The sequence below is a fragment of the Nematostella vectensis genome, chromosome 3 (genome assembly GCF_932526225.1).
Source record: "Nematostella vectensis chromosome 3, jaNemVect1.1, whole genome shotgun sequence".
In the NCBI taxonomy this organism is placed as follows: Eukaryota; Metazoa; Cnidaria; class Anthozoa; order Actiniaria; family Edwardsiidae; genus Nematostella; species Nematostella vectensis.
Genome location: NC_064036.1, coordinates 3367782 through 3384150, shown reverse-complemented (window position 1 = coordinate 3384150; position 16369 = coordinate 3367782). Strand labels below are relative to the sequence as shown.

The 16369-nt window shown below is 44.6% G+C and overlaps 2 protein-coding genes across 2 annotated transcripts; one reads left to right on the top strand and one right to left on the bottom strand.

The window, feature by feature from the left end:
* The first annotated feature begins 2559 nt into the window (after window positions 1-2559).
* Window positions 2560-4518, top strand: LOC125561322. The gene is made up of 2 exons (XM_048725448.1): window positions 2560-3764; window positions 3864-4518. Exons 1-2 carry the CDS (start codon window positions 2560-2562, stop codon window positions 4516-4518), a joined length of 1860 nt encoding a protein of 619 aa, XP_048581405.1.
* A 10166-nt stretch (window positions 4519-14684) lies between these two features.
* LOC125561320 (transcription initiation factor IIB-like) lies at window positions 14685-15608 on the bottom strand. The gene has a single exon (XM_048725429.1). The coding sequence runs from the start codon at window positions 15606-15608 to the stop codon at window positions 14685-14687; it is 924 nt and encodes a 307-aa protein (XP_048581386.1).
* Window positions 15609-16369: the final 761 nt, after the last annotated feature.

The window sequence follows — 16369 nt, the reverse complement described above, 5'->3', positions numbered from 1 at the left end:
TGGAGAATGAAGCGAGCTTACACGCCCGTGAAAATCTTTGCGCAGGAGAGCCAAGCGGAGAAGAGAAGAAAAAGGGACCGTTTCGTTTTTTCATCCGCTTCTTCTTCGCTTGGGTCCACTAAACGCACTGATTTCCACACCCGCGGGAAGCACTTACGTCTCCGCTTTTGTCTTTTCTCGCTAGTGTTAGTAGGCATGATGTCATTGGAAAGATGTCAGTAGATCATACTAGCCTTACTTGTTTAGCTTACCCTGGGCCATTCAAAAGTGTCACGAGTATACAAAAAGCCTTTGGGTGAAAAGTTAACCGTTTGAATCTTTAACTGTTTATGGAAACACCTACCGTGTCTTTTTAGTCGTCTAATGTACATATAGTACCGTAAGGGGTTGAGTTGGACAATTCTGAAGTGTATTTATAGATTTTTGTGGAACTAGATTCAGCCCACTAATGTTTTCGTTACAAATTGTTACAGTTTTGATGATTTTAAAGCACATTTCAATTCCCCTTCTTTAGCTTGATTTTATTGTCCTAAAATCGTGACATCGGGAAAATAAAGTGACCTTACGAAAACAGCGAAATCGCGAAAAATAAAGTGTCGCGAAATATCGCCATCGCAAAATTTTGAAGTCACGAAAATTAAGTGCAATAAGGTAGTTGTCTTCTGCACTGCGACGCGTCTAATCCTTGGAATGCTCTTCATTTTAGCGCGAGGTATCCTTCGCTGAAGAATCCTTTTTAATGCACCTCTCAACATTGGCATGGCTTTTACAGACCAAGCTAGACTCGGCCATTTATAGCGAAGCGCCGCGTGAGCGGAGCCCCATACCTAAGAAAAAGTGGTATACAAAACAGTAGTAGTGTTTTGGCGCAGCTGGCGCAAAATTTGATCAACCGCGCGAAAGTTTTTTTGATCGCGGTCTGCGCATGCGCGCGCGCAGCCACACCTACCCGTCAATCATTTGTTACGTGATAGCCACGCCCACCTGCCAATCATTTGTCACGTATCGCACCTAGGGGGAGCTCGAGGGGCTAGCCTCTCGAACACACCAACCAACTTTAGATCACATCTAAAAAATTTTTGAAAAGTGGCTTAAAGACATGAACAGTTTAATAAAATGGAGGAACGAACGGTTGAAGATCTGAAAGCCCTCATCGTGAGAGATCTGAAAGCCCTCGCCAAGGAGCGGGGTATCCCCAGGTATTATTGGATGCTAAAAGCCGGACTCGTCGAAGCGCTAACCAACGCGCCACCACAAACCCCTCCGGCTAAACTTCTCAAAGGGCTACCACTACCACCTCGCATTATTCCGTCCAACACATCGGAGAGGGTTCTGGACGAACCGATACCTGAGATTAATGTCCCCATTCTCAAACCCTCCCAGCCCACACGAAATTCCCACGTCCGTCCACTCAAGCACTTCGCGAACAGGGCGGTCGGCTCTATCAAGAGGGAGTTAAACGAGTTTGCGGACTGGATACAATCTTATGTCCCTGAGCCTATCAAAAAGACTGTAGATAAACGGGTCAAACGTCTGAAGGAGAAGATTAGGCGTATATCCGAGGGAACAGAAGGTCGCTTCACACCCAAAGAACAACGGACAGCATTGAAGGGATATCTTAAAACCCACGGAATAGCCGGACAGGAAGGGTACGACCCCAAGACATTCATCGCTAATATCAAACCAAAAGTCCTAGAGCTCATCGATCGGCAAAAGAAGCCTATCAAAGTTAAGTTTATCTTTACTTGTAGGTTTATCAAAGAGGATCCAGCTACAGGCCAGATCGATGAAGAACTGGGATATTTTCACACAGAAAAGCCCGAAACTGTAACGGAGTCGGCCGATTTCTCCAGTTTGTTCGATACGATGGCAAATTATTTACTCGAATTGGTTGAGCAATTCCAAAAAAAGGGCTCAGGGTGGCAATTTGATCAAGTGGAATACTTTGACATCAACATCGATCCCCTTGAGCCGCTTTCGGGAAGTTCCTATATTCCGCTGCCGTCGAAACTAGCGACCAAGCACGCAGTCATCAATGTTAGGAACGAGGACGATCATGAATGTTTCATGTGGGCAGTAACCTCTGCTGTGTATCCTAGGGAGAAAGATCCTCAAAGGCTCAATAAACAAATGATAGAGAACTCTGAGAAATTCGACTGGTCAGGGATAGAGTTCCCCGTCTCACTAAAACAGATTGACAAGTTTGAGAAACAGAACCCATATACGGTTAATGTGTTTGGATACGAAAACGGAGTATATCCATTGAGAATCAGCGAGAAGGATCCAGATAATGCAATCAACTTACTTCTCATCTCGGATGATGAGACGAATCATTACTGCTGGATAAAGAATATGATGAGATTAGTATCTACTCAAATTGATAAGTTTCATCATACTCGGTTTTTATGCTGTAGATGCCTGAACTCGTTTCGATGCAAACAATCATTAGAAAAACATTCTGAATGCTGCGGCAATCATGAAGCGGTTAGAATAGAGATGCCTAAGATAGACAAGGATTGAAATCTACCCCACATTAAATTCAAAAACTACAACAGAAAAATGCGTGTCCCCTTTGTTGTCTATGCCGACTTTGAGAGCTTCACAGAGAATATAGACACTTGCTCCCCAGATGGGAGTAAAAGCTTCACTAAGCAATACCAGAAGCACAAACCGTCTGGTTTCTGCTATCTCATCAAGTGTTTCGACGGAGATATATCCCCATCCGAGCTTGTACGGTACACAGCTGAATCTCCAGACGAAGATATCCCACAGCTTTTCGTAGAGTCTTTGGAGTCAGACATTAAGAAAATTTACGATAAGTTCAGGTTCCCTAAGAAGGTAAAAATGACTCCGAAGGACAAAATCGCCTATAACGACGCCACTCACTGCCACATTTGTGAGGGTAAATTAGGGGAAGACAAGGTTTTGGACCATTGCCCCCTTACAGGGAAGTACAGAGGTGCTGCTCACAACGCATGCAACTTAGATCACAAAATTCCAAAGTTCTTTCCTGTTTTCTTCCACAACCTGTCCGGGTACGACAGTCATTTGTTTATCAAGAACCTAGGCGCGTCGGAGGGTAAGATAAGTTGCATACCTAATAACGAGGAAAAGTATATCTCTTTCACGAAACAGGTCGTGGTCGACAGTTTCACGAACAAGAAGGGCAACAAGATTGATGTTAAACGTGATATCAGATTTATCGACAGTTTCAAGTTTATGTCGGCCAGTCTCGACAGTCTAGTAGGTAACATGTCAAGGGAGTGCTTCAAAAACCTGGCGAAGTACTATGAGGGGGAGGAGCTCCAGCTGTTGTTGAGGAAGGGTGTTTTCCCTTACGACTGGTTCGACGGCTTTAGCAAGCTCGACGCAACACAGCTCCCACAGAGAGAGGCATTCCACTCCATACTCAACGGCACCGAAATATCGGAGGAGGATCACCTGCACGCGCGGAGAGTGTGGGAGGTCTTTGGGATGGGGACCATGAGGGATTACCACAATCTGTATCTAGAGTCGGATGTGTTGCTTTTAGCTGACGTTTTCGAGAACTTTAGAGACGTTTGTCTCAAGAATTACGATCTGGACCCCGCTTGGTACTACACAGCGCCAGGGCTGGCTTGGGATGCAGCCTTGAAGACCACCAAGGTGAGGCTGGAGCTTCTGACGGACTATGACATGTTGCTCATGATTGAGAAGGGCATCCGCGGGGGTGTCTCCATGATAAGCAACAGACATGGGGAGGCAAATAACCCTTACATGAAGGAGTATGACCCTAACCTACCCACAAAATATATCACCTACCTTGATGCTAACAATTTGTATGGCTGGGCGATGAGCAACCCTTTACCGACTCACGGTTTCAGGTGGATGGGTGACCAAGAGCTGTCAGGTTGGAGAGACCGCCCATGCATTCTGGAGGTTGACTTGGAGTACCCCCACCACCTACATGACTTACACAATGACTACCCACTAGCCCCGGAATCTATCGGGCTAGGCAAGGTGGACAAGTTGGTCCCCAACCTCAACGACAAGACAAAGTACGTTATCCACCATGAGACTCAGAGTTTTGGGCTAAAAGTCACCAAGATTCACAGGGGTGTCACTTTTGAGGAGTCTGCGTGGCTGGAGCCCTACATTGACTTGAACACCGATCTGAGAGCCAAGGCGACTAATGATTTTGAGAAGGACTTCTTCAAGTTGATGAACAACTCCGTCTTTGGGAAAACCATGGAGAACATTAGGAACAGGGTGGACATTCGCTTGGTGACGGACGAGAAGCAGGCCAAAAAGCTCATATCAAATCCGAACTATCAACATCGCACCATCTTTTGCGAGAATCTAGTCGCCATTCACATGAAGAAGACAAAGTTAACCTTCAACAAACCCGTTTACTTGGGTATGTCCATCCTGGATATAAGCAAGACGCTCATGTATGATTTCCATTACAACTTTGTCAAACCCAAGTATGGTGAGGCGGCTAAGCTCTTATTTACCGATACGGACAGCCTCGATGTATGAAATCGAGACGAAAGACTTTTACAAGGACATCAGCAGGGATGTGAGGTCCATGTTTGACAGCAGCAACTACCCAAAGGGTCACCCATCCGGTATTGAGGTGGGTGTGAACAAGAAAGTCATCGGAATGTTTAAAGATGAGGCTGGGGGTCAGCAAATTACAGAATTTGTAGGATTGAGAGCCAAACTTTACTCATACAAGATGGATGAAGGTGAAGAAGAAAAGAAATGCAAGGGTGTTAAGAAAGCTGTCGTCAAGAAGAGCATCAGTTTTGATAACAAAAAGGATTGCCTATTTGGTAAGAAACCTCAGATGAGACTGATGAATGTCATCAGAAGTCATAAACACGAAGTTTACACTGAAACGGTGAACAAGGTCGCTCTATCTCATGAGGATGACAAGCGGATCATCCGTGACGATGGCATCCACACTTATGCTCACGGTCATTTCAAAACTGCGGCTGGTGGTAGCTCAGTGTCTGGAGGCACAGCCTGAAGCTCTTCCCTACTAAATCCACGCCTAGGTCCACCTTCGGAGAGGTAATACAACACAGGCTGCCCAACCGAAACAACACTACGCGATAGATCAAAGACTCCCAAACTCCAGATCGGATCTGTGGCTCGTCTGCGTTCAACTCCTTCCTCTTCTCCAGGAGCTAACAGATATCTAACTCTAACCCCCGGTGGTAGTCTAACTTCATCAAGTCCAACAACTCGCTTATACGTTGGAGGGTCGATATCAACCTCTTTCAACCCAATAGCTTTTGCAGGCTCTTTGCCAGTGATTCTTATAGGCTGACTATTCAGAGTTTTCAAAACACCTGGCAATCGTTTCACCCAAACTCTAGACCGATCATCGCTAATCATTTCTTGAGCATACTGATGCGAGAACAACCTCTCTGCCAGTGTTCTATTGGCGCGTTCGACAAAAGCCTGTGCGCGATGGTTCCCAGCATCGCTTCGCTGGATAGTGACACCCTTCTTTTCCATAATCTTTGTTACCTCTCCCCTAAATTCGGTCCCCGGATCGACAATCACTGTATTTGGCCATTTAAGTTTTCTGGAGTATATCTTTTCGAACCCTTTAGCAATTCCACTCGAATCCTTGGTAGCCAGTGCTTCTGCATCTTTATATCTCGAGGCAATATCAATCACGACCAACGCGTAACGGTAGGTTTTTCTGCCTACGTTATCGTGGGGCATAAACAACAGATCGGCTTGGTGAATCTGATTAGGTTTATTCACAGTCCAATGCGGTCTGGGGACATACTTTGGAGCTGGGAGATAGATCTGCCACAACGCCTGTTTTTCAAGCCACTTCTTAGCCTTGGCTTCACTGACTTTAGCGACACTAGCTAACTTAGAAATAGCTGAATACCCTTTCCAGTACCCATCGGTGGAATAGTATATTTTTGATAACCTGCTTTCGTTACTCATTTAAAGATTATCTCTCTTTTCTTAAAATAAAAGATGACACAAGCGATATCAGAAAAAATCAACCCAAACAGGGTCCCACGGGAACCCTTCGGCCTGAAAGCGGAATCGTCGCTGAATCGGATTACACTCAATCCCTCATCGGCAAGTCCTGGAGAAACCCTCTATATAAATATCCCAAAACTTGCAGAGAATGTAGTGATTGTTCCAGGTAGTGTATCCTTACTATTTGACTTAGACGTCACAGGACATGCAATTAATACTCTCGTCAACAACGTTGGTCGAAACCTAGTGTCGAGACTCAAGATTCGTTTCGGTGGAGAAACACTACAGGATACTCAACGATACGATCTCTTTCAAACCTATCACGACTTACAAGCTGAAGATCGTGGGGATAGAATAAAACAAGGTATTTCCTCTGAAAACATGAGGAAGCTCAGGACAAATGCAGGTGATAAAGTAACCTCAGATGCTAAGGAAGTAGCTCTTGCAACAGTTCACAACACCAAGTACTGCATTCCACTCGACCATCCTATTCTCAGCGAGCATAGGGCCTTTTATCCAAAGGCGTTACCTCATCCGCTAACCTTTGAAATTACTCTAGTCCCAGTTTCCGATGTCGTTGTTTATGCTGACACGGTCAAGGCTCCAACGTACACCATCACAAACCTCGAGTTAGAATATGCTTGCATCTCAAGTGAATACTTGGCTCGTGAGGCGTTGTCGGCTTATCAGGTTGGTAGAGGATTCTTTTACGAGAACGTCATTCTCCACAAAACGTTCACCATTTCCAAACCTAATGATAGTGTCATAAACGAGCACATTAATCTGCCGAGGAGGTCAATGACAGGGATATTGTGCCTGTTCACAGACGGCTACACCGGAGGAACAAGAGATTCCGAAAAGTTTGTCAATCCAAATATCACATCGATCAACATTAATGTGGATGGCATGCCAAACCGTCTCTACTCCAAGGGAATGACACCATCGGACCTCTGGGAGTCGGTAAAGAAACGTTTCGGTAGAGAGGGTGTCAAGCAAAAGGATTTTTACGCTAATAACAAGTTTGCTCTGTAAGTCGACTTGAGAGCACACCCAGATAACAGCATTCACGGAGGAGGTCTGGTCTTGAACAACACGCGAGACGGAGTAAAACTCGAGATGAAACGAAAAGTTGGAGGAACGGGAAACATCACCTGCTACATGTTTGTAGTAGCCGACGCGTTGATGGAGGTTATGAACTCGAATTTGAGAGCAATCATGTATTAAAAAAGACTTGTGTGATAATACAAAAAGAATGGAAGAATTACTGGGAAAAGTTCCTTTTCATTGTATTATCACAGGACCTACTAATTGTGGGAAGACAAAGTACCTCACGGAACAGCTCCGAGGACCGTTCCGCAATGTGTTTGAATACATTGTGTTGATTTGCCCGACTTATGCGAAAAATAGGTCCTATCGTAGATTTGCTCACGGAGATGGGCGTTTCTTGGTATTATCACCGGATGCTAGTAACACCGATGAGATTAATGAGTTACTAACAGATTATGCGGCGCTATTTTCTGGTACAAGTACGTTACTCGTTTTGGATGACTGTGCTGTATCGAAAGATCTAAAGCAACGCTCGAACAAGTTTATCGATCTGGCATTCTCAGGGAGACACGATGGATTATCAGTGTGGGTATTAACGCAACAATTAACATCCATAGCAAAGCCCTTTCGTGATAACGTCGCCTGTGTGGTTACATTCCATAATCCATCTCAAATTGGCACCAAAACACTGTTCGAAGATTATGGAGGTGATTTAGACGTTGAGACTCGTAAAAAGTTCGTAGAACTGCTGAAAACTGAAAAGTATTCTAGACTCTGTTTCTGTCTACGACATCCATTCCAAAATTATTTAGAGATTCCTGCGGTGATTTAAAAACATCTTGGTCTACTTACAAAATAAGATGGCAAGCATTGAGGACTATATGGAAGAGGAACCCGAGTCTAAGGGGAGCTCGAAGGGCGAGCCTCTCGGAGACGATGTTGAAGTCAAACGAGAATCGCTGGCTATTCTCGCATCTCTTGGGACTACGAAGGAATTTCTCGGTATCAATATGAGTCTTGGTGATATCAAGAAGCTCTCAGCAAAAGACGTCGAAAAGTACTTTGTCCGCTACCAGACTGTCTTAGGCAAGCAAGTTACTGATGGATTAGTAGAATCAGCACTTCAAGCAGTGTCTCAAGTCATCTCCTACGTGGTTCCTGTAGATGACACCGAAGCGCTTAGCAAAGACCTACAGAACGACGAGTTGGTTAAACGTGAATTGTCAAACTTTGCAGGTCTCTTGGTATTGAAGGGAGGAAGGATGGTAGCACTTGCTAGCGGTCTCTTCCGAGTCGCTAAGCATGTTAAACTAACACCTTCACAGGAGACTTCCAACAAACTTCAAGAAGTTTCAAGCACAGCTGAGCAAACTCTCGAGCACGCCTAAGCAAGCTCTTGAGCAAACTACTAAGACGCCATTTAAAGATTGTGTTTCTTATTGTAAATCGAAATAAGAAATGTCCGACGAAAATCAAGAGGTCGAACAGATTACTAAGAACCCACAACCGATAAAAAGCAAGGAGAAGGATCCTAAAAAAGTCGCTGCTGGTAAGAAACTTGCCGAATACAATAGGAAGGCGAAAGAAACACTTGCTAGGGAGATGAAACGTGACGCGGAGACGAGTTCAGAAGACGCTACACGAGCAGAGACACCCCACCTAGGGGGAGCTCGAGGGGCTAGCCTCTCGAACGCTTGGATTCCAGAACTATCGTTCACAACCGTTCTTTCTCTAGTTGGAATAGGGTTAACCGCATTGGATATGTATATGCGTTTTTACAAAAAGAAAGAGGGCGAACCGTCTAAGATTAACGTCAACGAGACCGAAACTCTCGAGAGACCCACCCCCCACCTAGGGGGAGCTCGAGGGGCTAGCCTCTCGAACGCGACTCCAAAAATAGGAATGTTGTGATTTAAAGATTATCTGAATCTGTAATAAATAAAATCATGTCAACTGAAAACAAACTTGTGAAAACGGTTACCGACTCAGCAGTCATTATTGGATTGGCCGCCGGTGTGGGTTATGTTGCTAAAAAGGCTATGAAAGAATCGTTTATCAACGACCCTTCATCAAGTGTTACAAACTATGCTAAATGGGTTTCTGTCCTGTCCGGCAGTATGTATCTGAAAGATTATCTGGAAACACAAAAGATTTTGCCAAAACCGCTGTAGGCGACTTAAAGATTTTATAGATTGATTAATAAATGGCAACTATAGCATTGATGATTGGTGGGGCTATTCTTAATGCGACGGCATTCGTTGGAGGGAGTTACCTAGCAAGATACTTATCTTCTGACGCTACTCATGTTGATAAAGAAAAAATAAGACACGATAAAGCGCTTGAAAAGTATCAACAAGCAATGGGTGATTGGCAGAAAAAACGACAGAAATATCAGGATTGGTTGGCTGAACAATATAATAATAAACTTCGTGCAGACCAGAATGATAAGGAGACCGATCAGGCTTTCAAACTATACGCTCAAACACATCCAGATTTTGATTTGAAAGAGCCTGAGCTCTCAGATTACTACAGACCGAGTAGCAACCAAAAGATGGGAGAGATGGCATATGTTGGAGGTGGAATGTTAGCTCTTGGTTATGTAGCGAGTAAATGGATATAGTTCTTCGGTGATGATTTAAAGATTTCTTATTTTATTTTCAAAATAAGAAAATGGATGTAGATTTTGATCCCACAACAGAAGAAGGTAGAGAAGATTTGAATACTACTGTAGACGAAGATTATGATTCTCTTATTCCAAACGATGGTGAGGGAAGAGAATCATGGAATGAAAGGATTTCAAATAGATTTGGTAGAGGTGCAAGCTATGTGAATAGGAGGTTGATTGATTTATGGAAAACACGAAACCCCGGGAGGGTTGTCCCCGAATACATGGAATTACAGAATATGGAAGGTTCTACTTCAACGGACACACTTTTGTTATCGAAATATCCAGATCTTGATGAAAATTTAGTTCAGATTTCAACGAATGAAAGAGGAAAACAATTCATTTCCTTCTTTTCTGTAAGAAAAGGTGGTTGGACTAGGCCAGAAAGGTTGTATAATGAGGATAAAACGGTGCGGAAGAGTGTTGACACCAAAATCAGATCCGGAAAGTACAAGCAAATTCAGATTCAACTCGATGAACTAGACGCTACAGCTAATACACTCAGAGAAGAAGAAGAGAGAAACACCGAGCAAATGAGAAAAAATAATGAGGAACGAAGTGAAAAAACTAACCAAGAAAGACTAAGAGCTATAGATCGTGAAAATGAAGAGCTCAGCGAAAGAAATTCTGTCATAGATGAGACTTTGGAAGAGAATCAATTGGAGAGAGAAAATCTTGAAGAGAGAATGTCGTTGAAAGATCGTGTCAAAGCGATTTTTAAGAAATACGGATTTACAGTCGCTGCTGTTTTAACTGCCACTGGTGTTATAGTTGGTGTTATTGTAAGCAATCTGAAAGCCGGGCTGACTAGTGTTGCAAAAGGTGTTGGGAATGGTCTGAAAACCATAGGTAAAAAATTAGGTGAAATACTACCTGGAATGGTTGGTGCGATAGCTTCATTTATTTTCAAAACCGCGGGTGAAGTTGTTGGCTTTTTAGCTAAAAACGCTTGGCTCCTCATCGTCGCCGCCGTCCTGTATTTCGTAGAACGATTTAAAAGGAGACGGAAATCATAACAAATGGTAATACTCTACATCGAAGGGAACGTTGGTGACTTCACCGTCTATTTAGAACACCCTATTGAAAAGCCGCGGTTTATTGCGTTGCGAGGTTGTACGTTTTATAATCGTTGTAATAGTCTTTCAAGTGAGGGAACTGTTTCCGATGGTGAACACATTATCCTTAGGATCCCTGCGGGGCAGTATACGATCGAAACGCTTAAACGTCAAATAGATGAGGGTTTGCGTCTTGGTGAAAAGCCAATCTCTATTGAAGACTCGTCACTCGAAGCTCATCGAAACGTCGTGTTGAACGAGCCGCTTGCCTGCCTGTTAGGACTCAAGACCAAGGAGCTGGAAGCAAACACTCAACACGAGATACGGATGAAGGGTCTTGAGGCTATTTTTATCCACTGCGACCTTTTGAACGCGTCTAGCTCCCTCAAACAAGGGGCCCCCTCACAAATCTTAGCATGTATAGAGCTTGATAAAGGAAAGATAAACTTTAGTCCACACAGTCCGATACAGCTTAGTACCACATCAGTCGGTTACGTGAGTAGTCTTCGTTTTAGTATGAAGGACGGCGATGGAAATACAGTAGAGAGTGGCCTCTACCCGATACGTCTAATTTTAGAAATTACTTAAAGAATAGCCTCTCTCCATAATAAAACTATGGAAGAATACAATTCAATCTACCCAAATGTACCACAACGTGGTGATAACTTCAGACTTCAAAAGACCCACGATGTTTTGGGAAGTTTGGAACAAGAAGTTAAACATTACGAGAACGTGAGGAAAAAGTATAAACGAGCGCAGAGCGTGTTTTCAAAGGTAAGTGTGGGCTTAGGACTCGCATCCGTCATTCTTGGGTCTAGTGGTTTAGGAACTTCTCTGTCAGGTTTGGGTATCGTCGTTGGAGTTCCGTTAGGCGCTTTGGCCGGTGTTTTCGGTCTTACGTCTGTGGGCTGTGCGGCGGTTTCTAAACGACTGTCGCGAAAAGTCTCTAAGCACGACCAAACGGCGGCGATGGCAGGGGCAAAGGTGAATAGCATACGTGATTTGGTTTCTAAAGCTTTGAAAGACAACAAAATATCAGATGAAGAGTTTTCATTGATCTTGAATGAGGTGGATAAGTTTGAGGCTCTAAAGCTCCAGATTCGTCAAAAGTCAGGAAAAGAGGACGAAAAAAACGTAGACATTACCAAGCTGAGGGAAACAGTAAGAGAAGAGATTTTGAAAGACCTGGCGAATCGACCCGCTCGGTAAAATTTCTGTTCGAAAGAACCCCCGTTGGATGGATCTACGAATTGAGATATGCAAAGAACTGATTTAAAAAAATCTTATATGTTAAATGAAGAACATATAAGATGAAGTTTACAGAATTTGTGAAAAGGTACCCTTACTATTCACGCTTCAGGTTCTCTGCCGACGATCATGGCGATGTGCAATTCGTTTTCAATGGGGACGAATACGATCCATTCGACAAGAATGGGAATCTAGTCAAAACGTTATATCACTTCCCTGGTAATAGCTGGAAACCTGAGAATATCCAGGATTTTCTGGTCGCCGATGACGCACAGGCATACAAGGAAACAATTCAGCAACTGTTTGGATTTCCAAAACAATATAGATTAGACGCGCGTGCAGAATACAAAACATCGCCATGGGACGAAAACCCTACGAAAAATAATTACGTCTCTTTTGATGTTTTTATAACACCAAAGCTGAAGACACACTTTGTTTTTAGGGACATATTCACCGACAGCGAGCTAGTATTCAGAACAGCAAAGGAGGCTAGTAGGTGGCTCGACGCCCCGAACCTTAGTTATTGGAGTCAAGCTTTAAATTTTGCCATGTTTTGCGCGACTGCTGGATGTGGTGTGACGCGTGACATGATTGACGACTCTCAAGTGGGTTCATTCTACAGATTCCATATCATTTTCACTATCAGACGACTATTAAATGAGCTACAATGTCCTCTTCCTAAAGATAAGCTCTTTAGTTGGAATAAAAACTTCTACAGCGAAGCAGCTTACCAAAAATTAAGAACAGAGTTCCGAACTGGCAGCGATTTCCGGTTCCTTGGACCGATAAATCATGGGTTGGGAAATGTTTATAACTACGATTCAATATGGGTCATTCAAAGATTGTGTTACCTCATACCGAGTCAGTCACGGCTCACAAACCGAAACCGGAAACGAAGACAAACCCAAAGCCGGACGTGACTAAACCCTTGAACACGCAGCACGAAAATAACCTTGTCATGATCACAGCCTTCGCGGCTGGTTTGGCTTGGTAACTATTCCGGTAGCATGTGAGATGCACGTGGACGGATGTGACGTATTGCAAGAAAACAATACCTGTTCACGTGCTAAACAATAGACTGCATACCAGACCTCCCTAACAACCACGAACTCTCGATGTAGATACAAAACCTATTTTCAGAATCGCTCGTTGTTAGGGAGATTAGGAATGTATGACGTCACATCATCATACGAGCCTAGCTCTTGCGGAGTAGGGTCAGAAGCAATACGCATTTTGTAACGCGAGACACGTTACAAAACTAACTGGATCAATATTAATTTTCGCTACACGTTCTACAATGATACTTTTGTCTGCCGTGTTTGCATATTTGAGACCCTCCGCATAACTTACAAAAGAATTTCTGTTTGTTGTGCTCACATATCCCTTTCCCCTTGCAGTCTTTACAGATATATCTCACTCGTCTGTGCTCACAAATACTACCACCATTACATTCTCTACACCGCGTTTTTCTTCGATTATGGGAGCATATTTGAGATCCGTGACAATCTTTGCAATGATATTTTACTTTGCCGTGAGGACATTTATAAGTGTTAGGTGTCGGTTCATCAAGAATATTGTGTGGTGGTGGTGGCTGCTCTTCAGCCGTACGTTCAACCGTTTGTTCCTCCATTTTATTAAACCGTTCATGTCTTTAAGCCGCTTTTCAATTTTTTTGACACCACATACCAAAGCATGTCTCTCACGCCTACCCATCGAAACACTCTTCCAACATTTCCTTCTCTTGCTCATCAAGACACCAATCCCAAAACCTATCCGGGTGCCAAGTCTTGGGTAAAAGTTCGTCCTCGAGACTCCTGAGGAACCTGCGTTTGTGGTGGTACTTGAACAGATCCCCGTGTATAGCGTCCCACCAAAGACCTCCACGGCACAGCGCCACGGTCTTATCGAAGCCACTCTCGCGCTCCCACACCTCGGCTTCTTCACCAAAGCCGCCCTCATATACCTCCCACATTGGTTCCTCAAAGTCTGTCGCACCCCAACCCTTGCACAACTCGACGACGTCGGCGTGACCGTGCTCCGCCGCCAATAACAGGGCCGAGTTGAAGTTCGTCGCGCCCCACTCTTTACACATCTTGACAATCCCGACGTGTCCTTCCGCAGCGGCGGCCGCCATGGACTCATCAAAGTCGGTGGCACCCAACTCCTTACACAATCTAACAACCTCAACGTGACCACACCCCGCTGCTTCAGACATAGCCCAGTCAAACTTCACAGCACCCCACTCTTTACACAGCCTGACGATTTCGATGTATCCGCCCGCAGCGGCTGCCGCCATGGGCCAGTCGAAGTCCGTCGCGCCCCTCCCTTTCAAAAGCTTGACGATCTCCACGTGACCCTCACCCGCCGCGGCCTCCATGACGTAGTCGAAGCCGGACGCCCCCCACTCTTTACACAATTCGACAATCTCAGTGTGTCCAGCACCCGCCGCGTACACTATGACCACATCGAAGTTTCTCGCCCCCAACTCCCTGCACCTCTTCAAGTACCCGGTGTCTCCACGCCTCGCGGCCTCCCACATTGACAATTCCGACATTATTTATTGTACCGCCCACGTCTTTAAACCATTTTTTCGAATTTTTTTAGATGTGCCAATTTACATCTACTCCGAACTGATAGTTTTCTGGAAATCCTGATTCCAGAGAAATTAGGAAACATCACACCACGTTGGGCGTACCTAGGACTGTAGCCACTTCCCTCGCCCCCCTACCGACGGTCAACTCGGAGGGGCCGGCCCTTTCGGAGAAATTTTTAAGAGTAATATAGATCCCCTTTAGCCGTATCCAGTAATAGGTTAAAGCAGCCGCGAAGGATTGTGGGCGAGCGCAATTCAACTTGGAAGAGCGGTTCTTAGATCTGTAGTAGAGCTGGACCACTTCTTCCTTCTGTGCGGGGGACGCCGAGAATTTGTCCATCACGTCGCGAATGTGATCCACGACGGTGGGAGACGTTCCGTGCAGTAAGTAATCTTTAGGCACGTTAATACTAAAGATTTTTAGACCCTTAAGGCAACTCTTCTTGCTCAATCCAAAAGTTTCCATCAAGGTTTTCGGTGTCTGACACTTACCAGACATCTTATAGGCGTAGTAGATACACGCAAAGACGACCGCCCTCCGTTGGTCGCCGCGGAAAATCTGGCCTTTCGTCACCTGAGTGTATATCTCGTTAGCTTTGGCTACAATTACCCCACTAAAACCCATGTTTTCCACATCCTTGTCAATATTTCTATCCTCAGACCTACGTATCTGGACCCGACTTGGATTCGAAGACCGTTTGCCGTCGGAATGTCCGTAAAAACGCCATTCCCTTTCGTGCGCGATTGCACGCTGCATCTGTTCTCCGCACTCTAAGCAACTAGTGACCCCGTTTTCTGTGACTAGGTCGTCATGATTGCAAAGGGCGTTACTACTACCCCCGTCTTCCAAGGAGGCTCTACTAGTCTCGTATTTGGCGTGGGCCCGGTCAAAGAGCACAAATTCCGACACGAGAATGGAGACGTTAATCTCGGGTACCGGTCCGTCGGGGATATTATATGGTGGTGACTGATCTTCAGCCATACGTTCCACCGTTCGTTCCTCCATTTTATTAAACTGTTCATGTCTTTAAGCCACTCTTCAAAAATTTTTTAGATGTGAGCTAAAGTTGGTTGGTGTGTTCGAGAGGCTAGCCCCTCGAGCTCCCCCTAGGTGCGATACGTGACAAATGATTGGCAGGTGGGCGTGGCTATCACGTGACAAATGATTGACGGGTGGGTGTGGCTGCGCGCGCGCATGCGCAGACCGCGATCAAAAAAACTTTCGCGCGGTTGATCAAATTTTGCGCCAGCTGCGCCAAAACACTACTACTAAAACAAATATGGTAACAAATATTGATAACCCATCGACTTGAGTTTTCGTGACGCGATGTCCGTCCGTCCCTTTAAAAGCAACGTATGACAACCAAACTTGGCGGGTGTCATGTTTGTGTCAAGGGAGGTGCAAAACTGTGGTCACGTGATTGGTGACGTCATCGATAACGTCACTAGAAGCGAAATATGCTGACGTCATCAAAATAAAAACATCATATCTCGTGAAAGAAACATTGTATAACAACCAAACTTGGTAGGTGTCATGTTGGTGTCAAGGGGGGTGCTTCGATATGGTCACGTGATTTTGATGTCATTGATGACAACACTAAAAGCACAACTATACCGATTTCATTTAGAACAAAAATATCCATATCTCATAAAAGAAACATCATACAACAACCAATCTTAGTATGTGTCATGAAGGTGTCAAGGTGGTGTATCAATATAGTCACGTGATTGCGACGTCACTAAAGCAACAATATTTTGACGTCATCA

Coding starts and splice junctions, on each gene's coding strand:
- LOC125561322 (XM_048725448.1), top strand. CDS start 2,560: ATGCGTGTCCCCTTTGTTGTCTATGCCGACTTTGAGAGCTTCACAGAG. Junction 3,765..3,863: donor AATAACCCTTACATGAAGGA/GTATGACCCTAA, acceptor TCACGGTTTCAG/GTGGATGGGTGACCAAGAGC.
- LOC125561320 (XM_048725429.1), bottom strand. CDS start 15,608: ATGGAGGAACGAACGGTGGAACGTATGGCTGAAGATCAGTCACCACCA.